The following is an 18183-nucleotide window of genomic DNA, read 5'->3' on the forward strand; positions in this document are numbered from 1 at the left end:
AGCCCACGAGCCACAACTACCGAGCCCATGCACCACGACTGAAGCTCGCACGCCTAGAGCCCATGCTCCGCAACAAGAGAAGCCACCACAATGAGAAGCACACACACAGCAATGAAGATCAGAGAAAGCCCGCGCATAACAACAAAGACCTAACACACCAAAATAAATAAATGAATTTTTAAAAAAAAGCTATAAAAATGTCTATTTTACCAAAAAGAGGGGACCCCTGAAACCTTGTGTGATTGTATTTTAACAGAAAATTTCATTAAAATATAGTTAAGAAAACCAACTTGAGCTGCTCTTTGCTTTAGCTCCCAATTTCTCTCCTTAAGTGCCTGATCCATTTCAAGGAGTTCTTGCTTTTTGTCTTCAATCTCCATCTTGCATTCCCTGCAATTTATCAAAGTGAAAAAGATCTAAGCAAATAAATAGGAATATTATAGTTTCAAAAAAATTAAATCAAGTGGGTTACCTTTCCTGTAAGTTAAAAGTGATAGGATATATTCAACTATTTCAGATTGAGAGCTCAAATTAAAGGAATAATGTATAAAGAAAATGACTGATATCAATGCAACTACTTTAACAGAGTGTTCTAAAAAGGCAAAAGTTAACTCAGATTCTACTATTGGAGACAATTTAAGTTAAATGTTAAAAGCACTACCAGGGAATAAGATTGAATCAGTATAAGAATTTTAAAAATATATCTATATTTTTTCATTTATAGATCAAAGGAGTGTTTTAAAGTCCTTTATATATAATAGCTGTGAGTTCACTATAATTGAACGAGGCATTTATCTCATGATTGATGTCCCTGATATCCAAAGCTCAGTAAACGACCACTGTTATTTCTTATGGGAATTTTTTTTTAACATCTTTATTGGAGTATAATTGCTTTACAATGGTGTGTTAGTTTCTGCTTTATAACAAAGTGAATCAGTTATACATATACATATGTTTCCATATCTCTTCCCTCTTGCATCTCCCTCCCTCCCACTCTCCCTATCCCACCCCTCTAGGTGGTCACAAAGCACCGAGCTGATCTCCCTGTGCTATGCGGCTGCTTCCCACTATCTATTTTACGTTTGGTAGTGTATATATGTCCATGCCACTCTCTCACTTTGTCACAGCTTACCCTTCCCCCTCCCCATATCCTCAAGTCCATTCTCTAGTAGGTCTGTGTCTTCATTCCCGTCTTGCCCCTAGGTTCTTCATGAGCTTTTTTTTTTTTTTTCTTAGATTCCATATATATGTGTTAGCGTACAGGATTTGTTTTTCTCTTTCTTACTTACTTCACTCTGTATGACAGACTCTAGGTCCATCCACCTCACTACAAATAACTCAGTTTCATTTCTTTTTATGGCTAAGTAATATTCCATTGTATATATGTGCCACATCTTCTTTATCCATTCATCTGTTGATGGACACTTAGGTTGCTTCCATGTCCTGGCTATTGTAAATAGAGCTGCAATGAACAATTTGGTACATGACTCTTTTTGAATTATGGTTTTCTCAGGGTATATGCCCAGTAGTGGGATTGCTGAGTCGTATGGTAGTTCTATTTTTAGTTTTTTAAGGAAACTCCATACTGTTCTCCATAGTGGCTGTATCAATTTACATTCCCACCAACAGTGCAAGAGGGTTCCCTTTTCTCCACACCCTCTCCAGCATTTATTGTTTCTAGATTTTTTGATGATGGCCATTCTGACCGGTGTGAGATGATATCTCATTGTAGTTTTGATTTGCATTTCTCTAATGATTAATGATGTTGAGCATTCTTTCATGTGTTTGTTGGCAATCTGTATATCTTCTTTGGAGAAATGTCTATTTAGGTCTTCTGCCCATTTTTGGATTGGGTTGTTTGTTTTTTTGATATTGAGCTGCATGAGCTGCTTGTAAATTTTGGAGATTAATCCTTTGTCAGTTGCTTCATTTGCAAATATTTTCTCCCATTCTGAGGGTTGCTTTTGGTCTTGTTTATGGTTTCCTTTGCTGTGCAAAAGCTTTTAAGTTTCATTAGGTCCCATTTGTTTATTTTTGTTTTTATTTCCATTTCTTTAGGAGGTGGGTCAAAAAGGATCTTGCTGTGATTTATGTCATAGAGTGTTCTGCCTATGTTTTCCTTTAAGAGTTTGATAGTGTCTGACCTTACATTTAGGTCTTTAATCCAATTTGAGTTTATTTTTGTGTATGGTGTTAGGGAGTGTTCTAATTTCATACTTTTACATGTACCTGTCCAGTTTTCCCAGCACCACTTATTGAAGAGGCTGTCTTTTCTCCACTGTATATTCTTGCCTCCTTTATCAAAGATAAGGTGACCATATGTGCGTGGGTTTATCTCTGGCTTTCTCAGATTCTACTATTGGAGACAATTTAAGCTAAATGTTAAAAGCTCTACCAGGGAATAAGACTGAATCAGTATAAGAATTTAAAAAATATATCTATATTTTTTCATCTATAGATCAAAGGAGTGTTTGAAAGTCTTTTATATATAATAGCTGTGAGTTCACTATAATTGAACGAGGTATTTATGTCATGATTGATGTCCCTGATATCCAAAGCTCAGTAAACGACCACTGTATTTCTTATGGGAATTTTACTCAAAATGACACCTTACGTTTAGTGAAGTATTGAAGTCTAATATAGAAATATTTTAAATGTATTTTTTATAAATTCTAGCCCTCTTAAAACACTAACTTATGAATAATTTTATATTATAAAAATGCTTAAAATGACACAATTTTAAATTTATATCACTCTGAAACCTCTAATCAGAGAACTTTAATTTCGAACTCTAAGTTCTGATATCACAAAGGATGAAAATGTTGTTGATCTTGAATCATCTTCATATGATTTTCCAATCTTAAATATGAAACAGTATAATAAAGGTACTGACTTTAAAAAGCAGATTCTGAACTTCTTTAATGAGCTGTTTACTGTTCTCCTAAAAGCCTGAAGAGTTCATACAAGGCTAAACTTATATTCTAAAAGTAATATGAAATGAATTCTAAAGATAACTCTGCTGTCTATATGAATAGCTGCGCTTCCAAAATTCAGCTACTAGCTAGAATTTTAAGTTTTGTTTTACTTCTTTTATCCATTCACTCCCTTAACCATTTAGCAAATATTTATTAGATGTTTCTTATATGTCAAGGTTCTATGTGGAATTAATAGTCACCAGGATAGATGTTGTTCATCACATACAGCATACACTAGGTCGAGAGATGGACTATAAACAACTCAACATGAAAAATATAATATAAAGTGCTATGTTAGAACATTAAATACAGTGATGAGATCGTGACTGGGAGGCTATATTAGAATAGGTGGTCAGGGAAGGGCCCTTTGAGGTAATGTGAAGGGTATGAAGAAGCTGGCCATACAACCATTATTTCAGGCCAAAGAAACAGCTATGGCAAAAGTCCTAAGGTAGGAAAAAACTTGGTAAACTTTAAGTACAATAAAAAGGCCAGGAGCAAGGAGAACAATATGAAATGAGGCCAGAGAAGTAGGCAGGAACCTTGGGCTTTGTATTCCAGGAAAAGGAGCTTGTATTTTTTTTTTTTTCGATTGTGGTAAAATACATATAACGTAAGATTTACCATTTTAACCACTTTAAAGTGTACAATGCAGTTACACTAAGTACATTCACAATGTTGTGTAACCATTACCACTATTTCCAGTACTTTTTCATCATTCTGAATGGAAACCCCATATCCATTAGCAGTTTTTTTCCATTCTCCCTTTCCCCAGTCCCTGGCAACAATTAATCTGCTTTCTATCTCTATGGATTTGTTCATTCTGGATATTTCATATAAATGGAATTATGCAACATATATGTGGTTTCTTTCATTTAGCGTAATATTTTCAAGGTTTATCCATGTTGTAGCATGTTTCAGTACTCTATTCCTTTCCTTTTTTTTTTTTTAATTAATTTATTTATTTTTATTTATTTTTTGGCTGTGTTGGGTCTTCGTTTCTGTGCGAGGGCTTTCTCTAGTTGCGGCGAGCAGGGGCCACTCTTCATCGCAGTGCGCAGGCCTCTCACTGTCGCGGCCTCTCTTGTTGCAGAGCACAAGCTCCAGACGCGCAGACTCAGTAGTTGTGGCTCACGGGCCTAGTTGCTCCGCGGCATGTGGGATCCTCCCACACCAGGGCTCGAACCCGTGTCCCCTGCATTGGCAGGCAGACTCTCAACCACTGTGCCACCAGGGAAGCCCTCTATTCCTTTTCATGGCTGATTAATATTCCTTGTATGGATACACCACACTGTGTTTATCCATTCACAACTATCAGTGTCCAGCTGGGTCGTTTCCACTTATTGGCTATTGGGAATAGCTGTACTATGAACATTTGTGCAAAATTTTTGTTTGAACACCTGTTTTCAATTCTTTTGGGTACTTACCTAGGAGTGGAGTTACTGAGTTATATGGTTAATGTATGTTTAATTTATTGAGGAACTGCCACACTGTTTTCCACAGAGGCTGTAACCATTTTAGTTTACCATTTGTTATTTTCCGCTTGGATTTTTTTGTTTGTTTTTATTATGGCCATCTTAGTGGGATTGAAGTGGTATCTCATTGTGGTTTTGATTTACATTTCCCAAGGAGCTTGGTTATTATTCTGAATCTTTTGGGAAGCCATTAGAAGATTAAGTAGGGGAGCAATATGATCTGATTTATGTTTTAAATCATAAACTTAAATCAATTCTGTGGAGAATGAATTGTGGGGAAGGTCAAGAATTTAAGCTGGTAGACCAGGTGGGAAGCCACAGCAACAGACCAGGTGAGAGATGATGATGGCTTGTGCTAAGGTGGTAGTAGAAAAAGTAAGAAATCAATAGATTTCAGAATATGTTTTGGAAATAAAGTTGACATGACTTGCTAACAGACTGGATGAAAAAAGGGAGGGAAAGAGATAAAAATAATCTTATAGATTTCTGGTTTAAGCAACTGCATAATAATGAGATGGAGGAAGGGCAGGGTTATGAGTAAAAAAAATGAAATGTTTTAGCCACGTTTAAGATGCCTCTTTAAAATACTTCAGTGGAGATAACAAGTAGGTCATTAGATATGAGTCTGGAGTTTGGAGAAGAGGTCTTTCTAGAGATATGGGTTTGGAAGTCTCTGACACATAGTATTTAAAGCTACGTGAAATTTACCAAGAATGAGTTTGTGGGTAGAAAAGAGAAGGGGTCCTGCTCTGAACCACAGGTTACAATAGCTAAGATTCTGGGTCACCTTGTTACTCTCTATCCTGTTCTTTCATTACACATTTCACATACTGGTCTGTTTTCCTTTTCAGAATCCATTTCCCACACTTTGGCTCCAATCTGGCTCTCCACCCCTACTCACCACAGATGTGTACCTGAACAGCATTTTATGCTATTGCTGCTAATCTAAGAACCCAGATTTTAGAGTTGGACAGACTTGTGTTTCACTCCCCTCTCTGGACCCTACTATCTGACTTTGGGCATTTTACTTAATCTTCTCAAGCCTCAGTTTTCTCAAGCGTAAAAAGGTGATAATAAGCAATTCACAGGTTTGTTGTAAAGAAATGACTGAGATCATATATGAAGTCCCTGCCATAGTCCTGGCACAAAATAAGGGCTTAACACAAAGAACAACATTGTTATTGTTAATATTATTTTTCTATAAATCACTGTTGTATGCTGGTCCAATCATTTTTTACCACTATGGGATACAGGAGAGGGCCAATGTAAAATGGTCCAAAGAACAAGGATGGAAGTATTAGCCAACAGCAACAGCTATATTAGTGAGATGGAGCATGGGATGAACTGCCTAGGATGAGACACAGTGAGCTAAAGGCAGTTGAGAAGTTTGGACATCTAGAATTCAACAACAAACTCTATAGTATGACCCAAGGACTAAGGGTAATAAAGTGAAATACCTGTAATTGTGATATCATTTCTTAGTATTTAACTCACCTAAGTTCAGCTGTGAGATCCTTTATAGTAGTGTATTTTTCCTCTAATGATAACTGAGCCTTCTGTAGAACATCTCTCAATTCCTGGAGTTGTCTTAAAGTACTCTTTAATTCTCCATGAGCATTTTGTAGTTCAGACTCTAGTACTTCCCGTTTCTGCAAGGCTTCTGTTAGTTCAGTTTCAGTGTGGTGCTGTAACTTTTCTAACTCCTTCACTGTTAAAAGCAGAGAATAATTTTAGAATTATATATATAAACTATTTGTTATTCAGAAATTTGTAAGCAATTATAATTAAGAATATCCAATTTTATTCATCTATAAGAGGCAAAATACCACTGATTGTCCCTTCCACGTCATCTCAAATTCTCATTTTATTCCATTTCTTTAAATATACAAATGCAGACAGCTAAGCTGAGCTAACCTGTTGCTTACCAGCGTTTGTTTTCTTATCTAGTTCTGTCTTTGTCTGTTCTAATATCATGTCTAACTGAGAGAGATGCATTGCTTTATTTTCTCCATCTCGTTTTAGGTGCTTTATTTCTTTTTCCATTTTATACAGTTCTTCTTTGTAGTGATCCATCTCAAGTTTTACTTGCCTAATTAAAAACAAAAAATAAAATAAATAATAATTTGGAAACTTAAAAATCAACTAACTTATCTCTGACTGAACAAAGTCTGCAAGTTATATAAAGACAAATATCAGCAAAATGTCTAGTCATCGTGGAATGAATTGGGAGATTGGGATTGACATATATACACTAATATGTATAAAATGGATAACTAATAAAAACCTGCTGTATAAAAAAAAATGTCTAGTCAGAATCTTAAATCACCTATTATATTGTTAAAACTGCTCCAACTAATAGATTGTAATTCTGTACCAATTACATGCCACTAAACACAACTATATGATGTGTTTACCTAGTACACTGCCTGGCACACAAAAGGTGCTCAATGAATTCGTTTTCTTTCTATTTGGAGATATTTTAATTTTTTTTTTAAGATTTTTTTTTTTGATGTGGACCATTTTTAAAGTCTTTATTGAATTTGTTACAATATTGCTTCTGTTTTATGTTTTGGCTTTTTGGCCGCGAGGCATGTGGGATCTTAGCTCTGTGACCAGGGATGAACCCACACCCCCTGCACTGGAAGGAGAGGTCTTAACTACTGGACTGCCAGGGAAGTCCCTGAGATATTTTAATTTTAAAACAGATCCAAGAAGATATATAACAGATATATTTTAACTCTAAACCCTTTTGGGAGAGAAAAACAGTTTTATAAATTATAGTTTCAGAAGTGAAAGAAGCAATAGTTGGAACAGAGAAAAACCCTGCTTCATGAAGAGAAGATCTTGGAACTAGGATATATCTTTCTTATGAAGTTTATTCATCTAGTTCATAAGCTTCCTACTAGTAACTAGAACTTATTTTACCCACTGAATGTGCCTATTAGCTATAATTAAGAAGAGTTTTTATCTAGAAGTCAAAGGGTGGGAGTAAGAAAAGAAAGGAGCAGTTATTTCAATTTTCTTAGTGAAACAAAAGCAAGATCATCAGTGAGAGCAAGGATTGGGGAGGGGTTGTTAGAGTTTTAAAAGAAAAGGCAAAGGTGTAAAAGAGTCCTCTACAAGAGTAAGTAACATTGTGATTGCCAGACAGACAGCATTAAGAAAATGCTTAAGGTTTTTAAGTTATGGGTATAAAGTAAGATTGGTCAGTGTGGTTATATTTTTCTCCAGCCTCTGTAAAGATGCAAGCATGAATTAGTCTGAGTTGGATTTTTAGTTCTGTGTACCACAAAGTAAGAGAGAGGTAAAGGAGTTGTGGGTTTATGTAAATCAGTGATTTTAATGACTAACTAGAATTTAAGCTAGGTAAAGAGAGGAGAAATGGCATTAGGGAATGAGACAGTGGTAGAACTGATAGATCAGAGGTCCTAGTTACATCAAAGAATTGTTGAATTGGGGGTATTAAAGGGAATGAGGTAATAATATAGAGGTAGATGCATAGTATTCAGATTATGTTGAAATAATGGAGATATCAGAAATGATAAGATCTAGGATAAATCATGTGAGTGAGTGGCTGAAGATCAGCTAGATAGATGTATATTGAAATCCCCAAGAATAAAGACAGGAGTAGTGTTGGAGAGAGCTATGGTAAGTCAGGTGGCCTGTAGGTGTCAGGAACAACGAGGGATGATATGATCTGATGACATGAGGTTCATGGTGTATGTCATACTATTCCACATCTCAACCCTGTGGTACAAGAACTATGGGGAAAAGTTTTTACTTTAGAGAGCTGCAGGGGAAGAAGCAATGTCCTCAGGGGACAGTCACATTTCTGTTACAGCAAAAGAAAAGAAGAGATAGAGAATATAGGGAATGTCTCTCAGGATGGACTGTGAATTCCAGAGGATAAAGTGAAAAATCTTCCACAAGTTCAGATGGGGTGGGAAAAGGGAAGAAAATACATGAAGAGGTTTTTGGGACTAGTAAGAGAGATGAGGGTAAATCTAATGCCTGGAAATCTGATGCTTCTGTGGCATCTGGCACAAGCAAAGATAAAGTTACAATGTTGATTAGTCTTTGTGGAATTAAGGTACACATTGGTGGTGAGGCTGTGTTAGTGGATAGACAACTATCAATGGCAGAAAGAAGGTCTGAAGAACTGTGGTCTTAGTCTTAAACATAGGATATCTTCTTGACCTCACTGAGAGAGTTGAGGATATCTGGGGAAGCAAGTTGCTACTCAAAGCACAAAGGCCCTAACTTTATTCCTGTCAGAGGGGGAGAGGGAGTCTGAGGATGTTGTGGTTTAAGTTCAAATGCATAAGTTAACTCTTATTCCTGTTGGTAGAATGGTGGGCTAATTAAGAGTTTATTATTAATTATGTCAACTCTTGTCGACAAAGTATAAGAGGTCTGGGGAAGCTAGGTATAACTTTCAGCTCATAGTTCCCTTTCTTGACCAATTAACTATTGATTTCTTAGCACAGCCCAGCCACATTAAATCAGGATCTTTAGAGGTAGGACCTAGGCATCAGTACTTTTTAAAGCTCCTTGGGTGATTTTAATGTTCAGTCAATGTTGAGACCACTGTTTTCTTCTATTAATTTACTCCCTCCCATAAACAATTAGAACCCATGAAAAGTTCCTCTATATGAGTACATCTTTGCCTACCACTTTCACAATTCAATTTAATAAAACAGCTGCTGAGTGCCTATGAGGTACAAGGAACTATGCTGATTGTTGTGGGAGGACCCTTAAATTAAACCATATATTATCTTGGCCTTAAGGAACTACAATATAGTAGGAGAGCAAAGGATATTAACCTATAATACTAAAGGCATGAGGGATACGAGGGAGTTGCAAACAATGCTATAGGAACACACCGTAGAGAAATTAATTCCTCAAGCAAACACTTCACTGAACATTATCTGATAGTGAAACTCAAATATGACTGATGTTAAAGCAGGAAGACAAATAAAAACTAACATATTCATTTTACCTGGCAGTACCAGTAAGCTCAATAACTTTTTGCCTTTTTAAATCTGCTTCATATGTGGCTGCTTCACATTTTTCCTCCATTTTTCTCAACTTTTCAGCTGAACTTTCCCTTTGTTTCTGAAGCTCTTGTTCAAGTTTTGATACCTTGTAAAGCAATTTTCAGTTAAGTATTTTAAATTCAAACACAGTTCAACATTTTTCAGACGAAAAATATTTATATAAATTTGTAACCTAGACCATCAGTTTCAAGATGTTATTACAAAAATAAAAGTACAGACCGAGAAACAACGTTGTGAAAATATGAAAGCAAAACAATTTTTAATAAGAAAGATATTTCATTTATATACATATTTATAGAAGTGACCACATCATAACACTAAAATAGGACTTAAAAGAATTGTACAGAGTAATGGTAAATGTTCCTCTTTTCATCATCCTCATCTGAAATGTTCTTTCTTCTCTGTCAAACTATGTTTCTTTCCTTCTTCACAAATTGGCTCATACCAATTCCTAGAATTCCCATCTGCCCTCAAACTTTACAACTTGCATTTGCTCCTATTCATTCCTCCTTCTGTTTTACTACATTGCAGGAGGTATTCTTCCTCCTGTATAAGTCAAACTGCTTCATAGGCGTTCTGGATTCAACTCCTATCCACTTTTTAAGGAACCTCATACTACTACCTCTACTCTCTGCTGTATCTTCAATCTCTCTTTCTTCTGGTTTCTTTATATTAGCATTTAAACATGTTCAAGACCTTCTTATCATAAAAAACTTTCCTCCACATCTCTACCTCCTTCCAACTACCACCATTTCTTTCCTCCTCTTTATAGCCCAACTTCTCAGATTTTTTTCTATGCTTGTTGTATCATTTTTCTCACTTTCTCATTCATTCCTCAACCCATAGCAATCTAGACAGTGTACAGAAACTACACTGTGTCACCAATGGCTTCCATGCAGCTAATTCCAATGGACATTTCTCAACCCTCAATTTACTTGACACTGATTGCAGCAGCCCATGACACGAATTATCATCCCTTAAGTCATGAAATACTTACTTTGGCTTCCAGGTACTGTATCCTTCAGAGGTCTGTCAAAGTCAGTCATCTCACCCCTCATTCTATGTTCTCTCCCTAGTTAACCTCAGCCACTTCATTTTTTTTTTTCAATTTTTTTTTTGGCCGCATTGGGTCTTCGTTGCTGCATGCAGGCTTTCTCTAATGGCAGCGAGCAGGGACTACTCTTCGTTGCGGTACACGGGCTTCTCATTGCAGTGGCTTCTCTTGTTGTGGAGCAGGGGCTCTAGGCGTGCAGGCTTCAGTAGTTGCAGCACGTGGGCTCAGTAGTCGCAGCAGTGGGCCCTAGAGCAAGCGGGCTTCAGTAGTTGCGGCACGTGGGCTCCGTAGTTGCGGCGCGCAGGCTCTAGGGCACGTAGGCATCAGCAGTTGTGGCTCGTGGGCTCTAGAGCACAGGATCGGTAGTGGTGGCGCACGGACTTAGTTGTTCTACGGAATGTGGGATCTTCCCATACCAGGGATCAAAGCCATGTCCCCTGCATTGGCAGGTGGATTCTTAACCACTGCGCCACCAGGGAAGTCCCACTTCATATTTTCAATGAACATTTACATGACTGTGATCTCAAAGTTAATATCTGGCTGATGACTTTAATATCCTCCCTGCTCTTCTAAAACCTCTCATTGAAGAACTAAGTACAGATTATAAGTCATTAATATCCACACCCACAACTTAAGTTCCAAATATAAAATTAAAATAGAACCCAGGTAAAAAGGGAAGGGAACCATGGAAAATCTACCCATTCTGTGTTTGATTAAATGGCACACTCATAAGCAGAAAGAATCTAAAGATAATAATCTGAATAAATCCAACACGGAACCTGTGCACAGTGGAACATGAATAAAAAGTAGAAAAAATATATGCTGGAAAATTTATTCTAAATACTGAAGGAATTTTTAGATATAAACTTCTTTAGACCCTCAAAGAAATTAGAGAAGACATAAAAATCTCTTAAAACAAAGATCATGGAGAAATAAAATAACCAAATGAAAAATACAAAGGAATTGATAGACCTAAGGAAAAAAAACTCAGAAGAAAACCGTAAGACAACTATAGAAATGAACACAATTTCAGAAAGAACAAGAATCATAATCAATCTTACAAAAACCGGAGTCAATGACAAGGGATTTAGAAAGTGGGAATCAAATACAGATGAGATGAAGAAATGCCTCAGGATGAAGCTGTACAACAGGAATAGCAAACAGTAGGTCTAGACTTGAACAAAAGGGATGGAGAGCCACAGGACAGATGTCTCTAAAAAAGAAAATACAGAATACCTGCCTGATATATTTGAATGTGCAGAGAAGAGATTCTTTAGTTCCATTGGAGAGGCTGAGGATGAAGTTAGAATACACAGATTAAAAAGTCATACAAATGACAAAAAGGTGAGGTGTAGTGAGGTTACTGTGAACTATCATTTTCTAATTTATACTTTTCTGTAAAGTGTGATGAGAGGAAAACAAAACAAAAAATGTGAAATATCTGTCAGAATAATTCAGATGAATTTGGTAATGAATGAAAGAGAAAAGATTAGATTCTAGAATAAAATTTCCTAGGATTCTTTCTTTGGAGTAATAACTTATTTTTTAAAATGAGTAGTTTCCTTTGGGATTTTTCTTTTAGTGCATTGCTTGGAATTTCTTTAGGGATTATCACACATCTCCTGATCCAAAATGAAGAAATTGAAAGCTATAATGATTCAGATAGGTATTATATTCAGGTCCAAAAAGGAAAAACTGAACAAAGAAAACTAAATTATAACTAGGTTGGATGGAGTGACAAAAATGTGCCCATGGTATTACACGATCACATTACATTGGAATAAAACTTTATACATTTTACAATGTTAATTTAGAATATTTCTTATAATATGGTATCTTTGAGGTTAAACAGCAATTTATATAACTAGCAAAAAAATCTATTATCAATTTAAAAAAATTTCTATTTCATAAAATCATTTTGACCAATAATATCTACCTGTTTTTCAAGTTTAGTTTGAATGTCTTCTAGCTCTCCATTTCTAATTGTCTCTTGTTGTAACATTTGCTGCTGTTGTTGAAGAGTATGCTGCAGAATAACATTTTGCTCAGTAGTCTCTTGAAGACTGTGATTTTTAATCTTCAGCTCTTTCTGTAAACAATATACCTAACAAATATACACATTTCTCATTATAATGACATATTTCAAATAAAAAGCAATAAAATATCAATGTTGTCACCTTATTAGATAATTACCCTCACTTGTCATGTGGGACAATTGTATTCATAGCTATAATTTATTATGTGGAAGGGCATGGCTCATTTTTCTGATGGGGAGGTATGTTAGAAGGGCCTGTTAATAGGGTTGGTTCTTGGCTGATGTCTGGGAATGTGGCTTCTGAAACATTCCTTAAGTGATGAGACTGTTTTCCCTGGCTAGGGCACCAAATCATGCTTTCCTTCTAGGAGTTTGGAATTCTGATACTTATGGCTGTTCTTATGTGACCAGCCCCCAATAAAAAACCCTGAACCTTGAGTCATAAGCAGGCTTCCCTGGGCAGAAGTACTGCATAAATGTTGCTGCATTTCACTGCTACAGAAAGGAGCTTATTCTGTGTGACTTCTCCCAGAACGAGGGAGAAAACATAGGAAGCCATGGATTTCTTCACACTCCATTTGATGTATCTTTTTCTCTTATTGATAATAAACCATAGCCATGAAAACACTGTATAAATGTTAGGTGCTATTTAGTACATTATTGTTGCTATCATTGCCATTGTTTGTAAAATAATATCCCAGTAAGCACTCTTGAATATTCACGCTCCAAAAAACATGAAGGAAAACAATACCAACTAAGAAATTGCACTTATTCACTCCAAATATTTAGGACTTGAATATGATGATCCCCCAAATTGCTTTAAATGAAACCTTTAGAGTTATCTGGAAGAACCTATTAAGAAGGAAAAAAAATGCCCTTTGTCCAAGAAATCCATATCCTAAAAAGTGCCAAAAGAAATCATTTTAAAATTCTATAAATAATACAGCATAATTTAATATATATTTCATAATATTCGTTACCTGTTCCTAAAGTAAGGGGAAGGTTTACTAAATGATGATATATAAATCTGATTTTAAAAGATGCAACCATTTAAAATCACAGTTTAGGGAGTTCACTGGTGGCCTAGTGGCCCAGGTTCAATCCCTGCTTGGGGAACTGAGATCCCGCAACCCACATGGCATGGCCAAAAAAAAAAAAAAAATCATAATTTAAAGGACAGTGGCAAATAAATTTTACAAAATAAAGTGAAAAAATAAATTCCACATTTCATTAATATGAAAAACACTCAGGCAAATAGAAAAGTGAAAAGTATTAGAGAGTAAGTATTAGAGAGTGGATTGTAGGTAAATCTTTTTCAAAAGATTTCTTATTGTTGCTTATGTAATAACTTTTTAAAATGAAGGAAAATAAACCCATCCCTTTAAAGCAAACAATCTTTCTAATAAATATCAATCCAGAAGAAAATAATTTTAAACTCCTAAGAAACAGTGAAGAAGAATCCTGACTTGGTTTTTTCTAATTATCCAGCAGTGGAATATTCAGCAGCATCATGAAAGGCTTAGGGGCCAAATAGCCTTTGCTTATGATAAGAAGCTCTTACATTTCAAACTTCTTCATTATATGATGACACTGTAAACTTAGAGAACCTTACATATAACAGGCAACTATCCAATTTCTAATATTATTATAATTCTTTTTAATGCTAATCTATTTTACTTAATGTTGTCTATATGAAAATAATTTATTTAGTGTAAATAGGTATCAGTGACACCTGTTTTGTTTTTCCTGCTAGCTCCTGAGAAAACTACAGATCACACCTCTGCTGTAGTTTATTTTATATAGAACTGAATTGCCTATAAGATAAGTTTATATACTATTCTTTGCTTTACTGGAACATGCTGTCTTATACTTACTTTCCTAATCAAATAAAAAAAATGGTCAAAGTATTAAAGTAAGACAAAATATTAGAAAAAAGATAAGGCCTAACCAAAACACTAAGAAAGTCATACCACATAAGAACAATTTAAAAATTTATTTTAGTCATCTAGCCACTAGCAAAATAATTTCCATTAAAAATACTGAAGTATCTAACATATTAGTTGTATCACAAATATTAATTCACAAAAATTAACCTACATCTATCAAATTTATACTGGCATTTCACTCTACTACCCTTTAACTTCCACTTGACTTTAAAAGTAAATATAAGACAAATAGTTTTGATATTTTATTCTCTACTAAGTTATTATCATATTCAGAGAATAAACTTTTCCTAAAGAATTCATTATTTTATAATTAAAGTCAAGAAGAAAGTAGAATTTACATTATAATATCTGCTTTACAATTAGCTTTATCTAATATTAATGTATATCCAAAAACGCTCTCATGATTATTACTAAAAAATAAAATACAACCCAGAAAAGTTACTGACACAATGCCAACTCTGCAAAATTTAAGTCCATCAATTTGAATAAAGGCATTTATCAATAAAATGACTGATCTTGCTGAATAAATGCTTTATGCAGAAAATGTTTCAGCTTATTCACATCTATTTTGTGTTTATTTTCTTCTATCATGTTGACAATTCTGCATGAACACATACATTATCACTTTTTAAAGCATTTTAATACAAATTAAAATATTTTCAAAATAATTCAGGACCCCAAAGTCACTATTATTTTCATCATAAATGTATTTATTTCAACATATGGAAAACAATATTTGCCTGAGGCAAAAACTCAGAGGCATATTTATTAGCTTTGTGTGGTGGATTATCAACATGTAGTTTTTTCAGCTGGCTTTCTATCTATATGCTCTGGGGTCATTTAATTATTCAGCTAGTATGTGATTCGGGACTATCTACTGATTTGGTAAAATATCTTTACAACATCACCTATTACTAACAGAATGGATGCACTATCAATCAAATCATATTTTCTAAAACCTAGCTACATATGATGAAAGTCTCATAACTCTGCTGTTATAAGATATTAATTCTATTAACCAGCACTAGAAAGAGTTTTCTCTGTAAGATATTATAATTTGCTCTAAAGACAAATAAGCCAAAACTAAATAAATGTATGGATTGGCACCTAAAAAAAAAAAAGGTAAAGAGTAATTGGATTTTTCTCCACGTTTCTTATCAACACACAAGAAGAAGTGAAAGATGATCTTTTAAGTAAGTAAGCCAATGCACATGCAGTTGAGCTAATAATTCATCAGCAATAAAAGGGCTGCAAATCTTTTTAATTTACTTACTTACTTTTTCTCTAGTATGGTTGTACAAACCTGACTACCACTTCTGATTTCTAATCCAGTTCCAGCCTAGGTTTATACTTCCTGCTATTCTGAAAAAAGTTCTAAGTTCATTTTGGGTAAATGCCTCTTATCCACCCAAGTCTCTGATGCTATTTCTAAGAATACAAATTCTAAATCTCAGCAAACTCTCTGATTACAAACACTGCCTGTCTCCAGATTCCATCTCTGCCAAGTCCATTTATGCTAGAGTGCAGTGAGGGCTACAGAATTTAAATGCCTAAACAGGGACTTTCCTGGCAGTCCAGTGGTTAAGACTCTGAGCTCCCACTGCAGATGGCATGGGTTTGATCCCTCAGGGAATTAAGATCCCACATGCTGCAGGGTGCGGCCAAAAAATAAGTAAATAAAAATAAATAAATGCTTAAATAATGGTTTAAAGAAGATCCCGGTGGAAAAAAAAATCACACTCTTATTCTAAAAAGTATAAGTATCTGTAGTTTAGGTGGTTTAATTTCCATATATTGGAATACAGAAATATATGCCCACCTGTGAAAGATGCTATAAAAACCTTCATGAAGGGAAGTAGAAGGAAGAAGACAGGACCATATAAAATACAAAGTTTTTGTTTTAACCTCTGAAGTTATATAATTACGTGATGCATTTTTGATGAAGATTTGTTGACTATTTCTTTTTTGTTTTTAAGAAAGGTGTTTTTTTTTTAAATTTTATTTATTTATTTTATTTTTGGCTGTGTTGGGTCTTTGTTGCTGCGTGCAGGCTTTCTCTAGTTCCAGCGAGCGAGGGCTACTCTTCGTTGTGGTGCACAAGCTTCTCATTGCGGTGGCTTCTCTTGTTGTGGAGCACCAGCTCTAGGTGTGTGGGCTTCAGTAGTTGTGGAACACGGGCTCAGTAGTTGTGGCTTGCGGGCTCTAGAGCACAGGCTCAGTAGTTGTGGCACACGGGCTTAGCTGCTCTGCGGCATGTGGGATCTTCCTGGACCAGGGCTCGAACCCGTGTCCCCTGCATTGGCAGGTGGATTCTTAACCACTGTGCCACCAGGGAAGTCCAATTTGTTGATTATTTCTAAACATGAAGTTAAGGTTTAAATATATATATTATAAATTCTAACAAAGAAATAAAGGAATTCTTCATTAAGATTATTCCTTTGAGCAAACATTTAGTGACTACCTATTATGTTGAAAGCAAAGTGGTTGACAATGAGTATACAGAGATGAATAAGATAATTCAAGAAAAGTCTTCTATCTAGTATCTGAGAAATTCTTCTCAATAAAGAAAGTTAAATTTATAAACCTAATTCTCAATCCTTCAGACAAATAGAGGAAGAAAAAACAAAATGGAAAAAATTTGAAGAATTTTATACCTTTAAATCTAAAACAATATTCTAAGTGTTAATCATTTTATATTAGAATTACTCTGTGATCAACAATAATCTCCTGATTCCCTAAAAATAGATAATAGAATCAGAATTTTAAGGAGTCATATTTTGTGTTTTATATGTCATATGTTTGTGTCTTAACGAATATAAAATTGGGGACTTCCCTGGTGGCACAGTGGTTGGGAATCTGCCTGCGAATGCAGGGGACATGGGTTCGATCCCTGGTCTGGGAAGATCCCACGTGCCACGGAACAGCTAAGCCCATGTGCCACAACTACTGAGCCTGCACTCTGGAGCCCGCACACCACAACTATTGAGCCTGCATGCCACAACTGCTGAAGCCTGTGCGCCTAGAGCCCATGCTCTGCAACAAGAGAAGCCACTGCAATGAGAAGCCCACGCACTGCAATGAAGAGTAGCCCCCGCTCTCCTCAACTAGAGAAAGTCCATAAGCAGCAACGAAGACCCAACACAGCCATAAATAAATATATAAATAAAGTTATTTTTTAAAAAAAGAATATAAAATTGGAGTTTACGTTTTACTGGAAAAATTTTTTTATATCAGCTATATAAAAATGTACTTTTAAAGTATCTTGAAAATAAACAATATCTCAAAAAGAAATCACTTGAAAAATATGCTATATTTAAAGGAAATGTTAATTTACTTCTTCAGATTTCTTCTTTAGCTGTTTTTCAAACTTTTCTTTATTTCCTTCCAATTGGTTCAAATGCAGAGCAAGTTCTTCCTTACAAATTTCCAATGCTGAATCTAGTTGTCTGACCTAAGCAGAAAAAAAGCAAAAAAGGAAAATCAACCAATACTAATGAGTGCTTATTATATGCTCAATATTTTACAGCGTTATCTCCTAATGTTACCTCACTGCTTCAACCAGTGAATACACAGTCCAACTTAGGATATAAAATGGTATTAAAGAAGAGATTTATTTAGAAAACTAATTATTACTGCAAACT

The 18183-nt window shown here is 35.2% G+C and overlaps 1 protein-coding gene across 9 annotated transcripts in view; it reads right to left on the minus strand.

Annotated features, from left to right (window-relative positions):
* The window catches only part of CCDC18 (coiled-coil domain containing 18), a 127196-nt gene that overhangs the window by 48461 nt on the left and 60552 nt on the right, over positions 1 to 18183 (minus strand). For all 9 annotated transcript variants that reach the window (XM_082476251.1, XM_082476254.1, XM_082476249.1 and 6 more), the window contains 6 exons: positions 17877 to 17993; positions 12498 to 12665; positions 9450 to 9592; positions 6376 to 6539; positions 5945 to 6158; positions 291 to 390 (listed from right to left, as the gene is read on the minus strand). In XM_082476251.1, coding sequence (XP_082332377.1) covers positions 291 to 390; positions 5945 to 6158; positions 6376 to 6539; positions 9450 to 9592; positions 12498 to 12665; positions 17877 to 17993 — 906 coding nt within the window. The remainder of the gene's footprint in view (positions 1 to 290; positions 391 to 5944; positions 6159 to 6375; positions 6540 to 9449; positions 9593 to 12497; positions 12666 to 17876; positions 17994 to 18183) is intronic.

Source organism: Balaenoptera physalus, assembly GCF_965194825.1.
Source record: "Balaenoptera physalus genome assembly, chromosome: 1".
Lineage (NCBI taxonomy): Eukaryota > Metazoa > Chordata > Mammalia > Artiodactyla > Balaenopteridae > Balaenoptera > Balaenoptera physalus.